Source organism: Spermophilus citellus (assembly GCF_964194105.1).
Source record: "Spermophilus citellus genome assembly, chromosome: 2".
NCBI classification, from domain to species: Eukaryota; Metazoa; Chordata; class Mammalia; order Rodentia; family Sciuridae; genus Spermophilus; species Spermophilus citellus.
In genome coordinates this window covers 147,332,410-147,341,258 of record NC_138183.1, presented here as the reverse complement: position 1 = coordinate 147,341,258, position 8,849 = coordinate 147,332,410, and the positions used below count along the sequence as shown (strand labels likewise).

Below are 8,849 nucleotides of genomic sequence, written 5' to 3'. Positions count from 1 at the left end.
AATAAATAAAGGAGGAAAACAGGACCCTATATGCACATACTAGATCTTACAAATATTTCAAAAATTTTTTTCTTAAATTGTAATATTGAGAGTCTTACTGTCACTGAATATGATTCAGTAAACTAAGTCAGATTTCATAGGAGCGTTTAAACCTGTCATTGTGAAAGTGACTGAAAAACCTTGCACAGGAAGGTAAATCTCCCAGCTATAGAGTTTACAGCCACGTAAACACCACGAGCTTGTCAGGTAAGTCAAAATTATGAAGAAACTCCTGTGGACTCATTTCTCAAGTCCAATTTTAATGTACATTACAATGTGGACTGGAAAATCCATCCATGTGACTAGATTAATTATACTGACTATAATGGTCACTTACCTATATGTTGATCCTATGGTAAACAGGCTGTTTGGGAATATCTTTTGAGAAAAAGACAGCATATGAGAAACCTAAACCAGCCAATTATGCTGGTCCTTATAAATTAAAACTGTTTTTATATATCTGGACAATTGTCAAAATAGAAAGATTGTTAAAATAGAATTTTCCTATATAGGCCAGTTATTTACAGACTGGTCTCCTAGAATTGACAAGGACAATTGCAGAAGCCTTAACCTTTAGTGAGATGGCATCCAAAAGGATGTCTGGTGCTTAACTTCTGTCTCCAGAACTTCTGCATTACTGACAGACCTAAGAGACTCCTTAAATGTGAAAATTAAGAGAAAGGATAATAAATATCCTGAAGCCTATAAAAATGCAACTTGTCTAATTTTTATCACTAGTTATTGTAGAGAAAAAGGACATTGATCCTTCATCAACATTCCTTTGTCCTATGGCCAAAGTTAAGATTCAGGCTTGGAAACAGGTGCATACCATTAACCAGATCTAGGCAAGCTCTTGATCTCATGATCCTTGAAGTAACTACTTCAAATATTATTCATTGCTTCTACAATTACAGCCTTTATGGCTATGTTTTAAAACTTACAACATGTGAATTTTCTTAATAATTTGACTTAAATTACTTCCAAGATCCTTCATAGTCAGATAAGTGCTGACGGAAGGATTAGAACTAAGTTAAATGCTCTAAAAGCCACTATAATGAATAATACAAATGAGCCCTCTGTTCTATGGTTTGAGGAAAGGCTTAAATGCCATCCCAATTAAATATGTCTGTGTTACTGTGGCCAAACACAATGCTTCCCAATAAAATTGGGAAAAGATTAAGAATATTCTGATGAGTGTTTGGCAGAGTAATAATAACAACCTGGATCTTTCAAAGTTAATTAAATGACTTTAATTTTAAAAAATGTTAAAACATTCTATATGATATGTTATTAGAATAATATGTGTTCTACTAATTCCTTTTGTGTCTCAATAGTAGGTCATGATGACCTCGGACCAAGAATCCAGTGACTGGAAGATATAATTCCCTAATTGCCTTTTTATATTAAGAAAGGGGGAATATGTCAGGAGCCACTCTGGAAATACAAGCCCTTAAGTCCTGAGCAAGAGATACTGAATTATTGCGCCTGGCAGTAACTTGGGCTTTACCTCCACTGGGTAATGAATGAGGTGTGGCTCCAGGAGTAGGCATTACCTGGTGGGGTTGAGTTACACTCACCTGTTCCTTTGTAATCCTACCGCTTGCCTCATTTGAATGGCTCCTCCCCAATAAACCTGGGTTCCAGGTGTGCTCTTTGTCTTTCTTGCTTGCCTTGCCTCCTTTGTGGGAGCTGGGTCAGAGGAGCTATCACAGAACCCAAAGTAAAAGGTATCTCTCTGTCTCTGTGTGATTATTTCATGCCAGCCCAGTTCACCCAGAGTGACCCTGAATGGTTTAGTTGTGTCTCATGACACCCCTTAATCACCAAATCACCTCCCAATATCACCACAATGGCAATCAAATCCAACATGGTTTCTGGTGTGCACAGGCAAACCATATTCAAACCATAACACTGTCTTTTCACAAGTTGTTAGTGGGTACTGTTGGGTATGGGAAGGGGGCTCTCTGCTAAGATAACTGGAAAAAACTCATGGACAAGGGACAAAATCTTGCTACTGTGGCTTGTTGAGAAGAAGGAATATTTTTTGGAGAATTGTACTGGCCATTCCTTCCTCTAAACCAATGTTTTTAAGCAACTATAGAAACAGTCTTGCCTTCAGCAGTGCTTTCTTTGGGCTCGGACCAATAACCAGGATATAAGCCCACAGCAGGGAGAAACAGAGGAGGCTGTATGTAGTACATAAACCATAGCTGTTCCCACCAACCTGCAAAACAAAACAACTAAACAAGCAAATAGAAAAAAAAAATTGTACCTCAGCAGCTCCAAGCACAGGACTTTTATCTCCTCTGGTTCAGAGAGTCTGGCTCTTCTAGCAGAATTTAGGTTTTATTTAAATTGTATTTCTCCTTCTCTTTAGGCGTCTGTTTCCTCCTGCTACTGGCCACAGTCAGAGAGTTGGGACTGGCAGCAGTGTTGGCTTTGGGCTTGGGACTGGTAAATATGCATTTTACTGCTGGGGTGGAGTGGCTCAGTGCTTGGTCACCTTGGAAGGATCACAGTAAGCCACTGTGCTGGGGTCCTGAGCCATGCATAGGTATTCATGCGTGCAAGGACATATTGTATAACCGTGCAATTGTCCAGGTGTGGTGGAGTTACTTGTTAGAAGTGCTCTTGTTTTTACTGCCTCTGCCAGGGGTGTACGTTTACTATGCTAGAAGCAGGGGCAGTTTGGCTTTTTGGCTACGGCCACATTTGATACGTTTTAGTGCCATGAGTAGTTCAAACTATGTGAATTTCACAATGGGGCGGGTTCATCCAGATTCTTAATTGTCGGTGGTGTTCCCAGAGGTAATTCTTTGGCTTTCAGCTCTCCCTTGGAGGTAGGCGTGAGGCCAGGGGCGGGGAAGGTGGTCGTGCAGAGGAAAGGGGGACTACGCAATCTGGAGAGGAAACTGGCCAGTTTAAGACGTCCTGGATGCGACCCAGTAGCGGAGGCAACTAACTCCAGCAGAGCAAATGTGGGAGCCGCGCACAAACTCTTAATTCACGCAAGGAGAACGACGAGGTGTGCGCGCCGACAACCAGACGCACGCTCGAGGCGCTTGCTGCCTTGACTTCCCCATCCTTGCGGGGGAGGGGCCGGAGTCGCAGCAGAGGCCGCAGAGCCGAGAAAGTGCGCGAAGGGGACGCGCTGCGAGCGCACACGTGACGGCGCGGCGCCGAGCCGAGCGGGACCCGGCGGCGACGGCGGCGGCGGCGGCGGGCGCAGCGGGGTGGCCCGGAGCGGCGCGGGCGGCCTGGAGCCCCGGGAGCGGCGCGCGCGGCCCCGGCCCCGGCCCAGCCGCTGTCCCGGCCTCGCGCTGCACATTCTCTCCTGGCGGCGGCGCCACCTGCAGTAGCGTTCGCCCGAACATGGCGACACGGAGCAGCAGGAGGGAGTCGCGACTCCCCTTCCTATTCACCCTGGTCGCGTTGCTGCCGCCCGGGGCTCTCTGCGAGGTCTGGACGCAGAGACTGCAAGGTGGCCGCGCGCCCTTGCCCCAGGACCGGGGTTTCCGCGTGGTGCAGGGCGACCCGCGCGAGCTGCGGCTGTGGGCGCGCGGGGATGCCAGGGGGGCGAGCCCCGCGGGCGAGAAGCCGCTCCGGACGCGACGGAGCGCTGCCCTGCAGCCTGAGCCCATCAAGGTGTACGGACAGGTGAGCAGTTTTGCAGCCCTCTTCCTTCCAGCTCTTTCCTCTCTCTGCACTTCCTCACCCCCGCATCCATCCTTTGCAGTCGCCTCCCAGGTGCAGGCACTATTGGGGACTTCCCGGCTTGCATTTGTTTTTTTCCTCCTCATATGAGTATAACCGTCAGCCCTTGAATCGCATTGATCTTTCTTCTTCTCGTCGATTTTAGCAAACGTATTCCAGGTAACTCTCTCGGGGTGCAGTGCACATTTCCCCTGGGTATGTGTAGACCGGTTTAGTTTCCGGCAGGTACAGGAGGGGTGCAGCTTCATTTTCACATCTGGATAAAAAACGGGCTTTCTTTAGTGTATTCTCAGTTGAAGGCGAGTACCCTGCAGTTGCAGTGCACTTAACACAGGGGCGGGCGGAGGGGGTTTCCACACTTAACCATCCTGAACCCCAGTGAAGGTGGGGAAAACTGAAATCTCAGCCCCTGTCCTTGTACAGTCAAAAAAGAGGGTGTGTGTGCGTGTGTATGCACACATGTGTGCACGCACGCAATGGCTGAATTTTTTGTTTATTTTTGTGGGGGTGTGAGGTTCGATCCATCCCCTGTTTCAAGATAAAGACTTTATTTTGGTCAGGAATATTCCTCATGGCACTTGGGAATTTGAAAAGACTGCAAGACATTTGGTGGACATTATTATTCAGTAAGTGATATATTTCTATCCAGGCATTGGGTTTATTAGATCATAAGTAACATGAATTTCACTTTTGTGGCCAGACTTATGGCTAGGAAATGCAAACCAAGTTTGTAGGTTAGTATCAGCACTGGCAATATTGATTTGCCCATGTTATTGCCTCGTGAGACTCCCAGTTCTGCAGTGAAGGTCGGTGGGGGAGAAAAGGTGGGACCCATGGAGGTGGTAAACGTTCAGAGTCAAACTGTTCCCTTTTAAAGTGGAAATTAAAAGATTAGCCTGAGTTCTGTCTTTCTTCACTTATTTTGCCAAAGCCAGTTCCTCCTTCAGGAAATATGTAGAGTTAAATGTTCAACCCTTGGAGCCAGGAAGAACCTTATAAACCATGTCATCCTATTGTGTCTATTTCTTGGTGAAGAAACCCAAGTGCCAGAAGATGAAGTGACTAGTCCAAGGTCATTCCAGGAAGGGTTGCTTGCTCTTTTTTGTTTTTGTCTGCAGTTTCACTGATCTTTGGGTGCTGGGAGTCAACCTGTCTTTATACAGGGCTTCTTAAATAATTCCTTTCTAAAATCAGATGTATGTGGTTCTAAAGGGAGAGAGTGGTGGTGAGTGGGCAGAAGCATTTAATTTTCGCCATCAGCCCCGGGACAGGAGGAGTGTGTGTCAGGGGTCTGTTGGAGCCCATCTGCTCCATTCCTCTTGGGCGCAGATCCTTGTCCCTCTTCTCACCCCCATCTGAAACTTGTATTTTGTATTGTTGGAAAGATGTCAGCAAGGTCCTTGCTTTCCACAGGGAGCTTGGGGCTGGTGAGTGAGTGTGAGTGTGTTGTGTGTGTGTGTGTGTGTGGGGGGGTAGTGGGTAGGGATAGACACTCCCTTTTTCACTGAGTCTTCCCAACTGGCCCAGTTCTAGGGGCTTAGAGTGGGAGGGATGGTGGACAGTCCCTTCCAGAGCTCCATTCTCCTTAAGACGTAGTTTTGGTTGAAGGAGGAGCTTTCTGGTTTCAAAAATACGTAGGCAGGTACCATTTCTTCTTTGGGTTTGGTTTGTGAGTCTCCTGGGGATTTGAGACAGGTTAGAGATGAACTCTGTTTTCACTGGGAGTAACTCCAAAACTCTTGGCTTTTGTGTTTCTGGGCCGGCCTGACTGGGTTTAGTTCAGCTGAAGGACGCAGAGGTATCAGTGGAGCTTAATGAGGAATTCGCACCGAAGAGTGAAAACCCAAGACAGTGTTTTTCCTGTTCTGTTGCTGCCTTCCTGGGCCCTTATTCTCTGTCACCTTGAGGTTCATGAAAAATGGCATTGACTTTACTCTTTAGTGATGTGAGTCAGATAGAAGGAAGAACTTCCTGGTATGGGCTTTCTGCCACAGGTCATATATGTGTGGACCTTTTAGACTGCAAGATTGGAATCAGTGACTAAAGGGGTTTAGGGCTCTTTTGGGAGCTCCAGATTCACATCTATTATGGCCTTTCTAGCAAGGGGAAACATTTGTCTCTTTTTCCTGGGACAGACACAGTTATGAATAATATCCCTTTCACTCAAAAGTGTCAGGATGCAACTATAAATCATATGGTCATCTTCCTCTGGCCTCATGCCAAGTTCCACTTTATAATCCCCTTTCAAGTTTTAAACCTAAGCAACTGAAGTATTTTCTGTTAGTGTTGCTTGGAGTTTGGTTCTGTCAGGGTACAGATGAGATGAGTACAATTTTATCCCTGTTTTCTGGAAACTTACAGTGGTTTTTTTTTTGTTTGTTTGTTTACCGGGGATTGAACTCAGGGGCGCTTGACCCCTGAGCCACATCCCCAGCCCTATTTTGTATTTTATTTAGAGACAAGGGTCTTACTGAGCTGCCTAGCACCTTGCTTTTGCTGAGGCTGGCTTTGAACTCACAATCTTCCTGCCTCAGCCTCCCGAACTGCTAGGATTATAGGCATGCACCACTGCAACCTGCAGGAAACTTTACAAAGTTAAACTTAGTTTAAGGAGGAGATAAAGCAGATGCAGATAGGGCAGGTAAATGTCCTGGAAGTGAACAAGTACACATGGACACACTAAATCAGCCCCACCTCCACTGTGATACATTAGTAGTCAGGGCTCAGAATGTTAAGGGGTGGATGGGATCAGATGTGCAGCTCCTTGTCTTCTGATCTTGGTGAGGCTAAGGGAACACCAAGAGCTGCAGGCAGAAGCTACTCAAAAGAAGAGGGCTGAGAGGTAATGGGAAGGCCACCCACCAGCTTCAGGGAGAAGAGAATGGAAGGCTTTTTCAGGAGAACATACGTGTCTGAGGAAGAGCCTGTGTTGGCATTGATGTTGTTTTTTTTCCCCCCACCCTGCTCATCAATGGAGTAAATTTAGCTTTGTTATTTTGTGCATATTTCTCCTTGGATTCTCTCATGTGGGAGACTGGTTTTTGATGCCATTACTTAGAGGCATGTTTGTAATAATCAAAACCAATGTGCTATCAAGTATTAGGACTTCTCTGCCCAAGTTCAAAAGTTTAGAAGATAAGCCTTTTGTTAGAAGGCCAAGTTCAAGAAGGGATACCATCCTTCTTGCCACATTGATTTCCTCCCATCCCATGCTTCTGTGCCATTATGCCTGCTTTGTCCTCTGCCTGAAAGGTCTTCCCCACTCTTGTCCTTGCCTGGAAAACACCTGTTTCATTCTAAAATATCCAAGGAATTCCTCTGGTTACTCCCAGGCTCCAATGGGAGTCTTGTGTTATAATTACCTAAGTGTCCCATCCCTCTGTGTGCTCCATAGGGCATAGAGTTAGCTTTTCCATGTTTCCCCAGCTGTGGGAATATCTGTGGACCAACTGCATACCTGGAAGAAGAGAGGCCTGGAGGGTGGGGCACACATTCAAGTCATATAAAAGGTATTTGTAAGGAGGACCCTTGTGAACCCACCAATGAATAGTCAAAGTGCATTGGCTCAGCCCCTGGTGAGGAAGTAAATGGCATGGCCCTGGGGTCGTGGAGCCCTGATTTTCCTGTGCTGTCTGGGAGGACTGTCATTGGTTTGTGCTAATGGCATTGTTTTGGGGGAAAAATCCTTCGGAACAATGCGCAAAACCTAACAGGATTTACAGGTTTATTTTGCTTCCAACGAGCTCTTACTTCATAATTTCTATATCTTACAGGACAGGGCATATTCAGTGTCCTGATTTGAGACTGAAAATAAAGTGTCTGTTACAGCACAAGGCCCTGGGACAAAGGATGTCCTTTGGGAGTGGCGTACTGCTTGGCTTTAGATCTCTTTTTGAGTAGATTGCATGACACACTGGCTCTGGAAAGAATTGGCTAGTTGATTCTGAAGTCAGGATGTTTGACCTGTGTGCTTCCAAATGAAGATGAGAAGGCAAAGCGTTTGCTGTTTTGAGTTGGCTTCTACCTCGGAGAAGACTTGCTTGGCTTCTTGGGTTGGCTCAGTAAGGGATGTGACCTTGAAAAACTTCCTGGTGGCACTTGGCATCTCTTATTGAATTCTATGCAGTCTCTGGCCACTGTTTTAGTTCATTTGGAGTTTGCCTGTCATGGGGTTGGAGAGTGGATGAGGCTTTGAAGGGTGAAAGTGGGCCAGGACAGGAGTGAGATTGAAAAAAAAGGGATAAAATAAAAAAATTATCTAACTTGTTTATTTAACCTTCAACAGGTAATGTGTGTTTATAAAAGCAATTTGTGCTAAGGAGTATGTAGTGACAAGTAAATTTCCTCCCATTTCCTGCCCTCATTTATCTCAGGCCCCTTCTCAGTTGGCAACCAATGTCATCAGGTTTTTGTATAACCTTCTAGAGTTATTCTATGGATATATAATACAGATGCATGTAAAATTACAAACTTGAATTACCAGTGGCTTTCTGTGACCTGTAATCCTGGCATCATGTGTAATGAGATTAACTTTAGTTGTAAAATATGTTTTGACACTATGACTGTGAATAGTCTGGGTGTTACCTGAAGACTCATAGCATAAAACAGACGGTTGGTTCTTCTCCAGGCCAGGTGAAAGAAAGTGTCTTTCCATTTCCCTTAGAGGGTTCCTGTGGGCCAGGAGAGCATCATTCTGGAGTCTTCTCCTAACTTGGAGAAATGTTGGCAAGCAGCTCTGTAGAATGTAGGGCCCAGGTTTGTGAGAATATCAGAATGTGGAGATCATAGATCTTGCTCTTAACTTGCGTTCTTTTCTAGAATGTTTTCATTATATTCTGTAAAATGAAGTTAATAGTATGCTTAATAAATTGCTTTGAGACCTGGGATCCATGAGGCAGATCCTAGCAGCAATGAACATCCCAAAGCAAAGGATAGATGTTGTAGGAATATTTTACCATCAGAGTTTAGTCTGTTAGAGATCTCAGCCATCTTTGTAGTGTCATTGTTTAATCCCAGGGCAGAGATAGATGGAGCCAGCCTTGTCCTGTCCACTGTAACAGAGGGACACAGGGGAATTCTAATAATCTCCAGAGCAG

General features: G+C 45.4%; 1 protein-coding gene across 1 annotated transcript in view; it reads left to right on the top strand.

Annotated features, from left to right (window-relative positions):
* Positions 1–2,817: 2,817 nt before the first annotated feature.
* Positions 2,818–8,849, top strand: part of SORL1 (sortilin related receptor 1) — a 162,934-nt gene continuing 156,902 nt past the window's right edge. Inside the window, exon 1 of the mRNA XM_081281228.1 lies at positions 2,818–3,696. Coding sequence (XP_081137354.1) covers positions 3,412–3,696 — 285 coding nt within the window. The 5' untranslated portion in view covers positions 2,818–3,411. The remainder of the gene's footprint in view (positions 3,697–8,849) is intronic.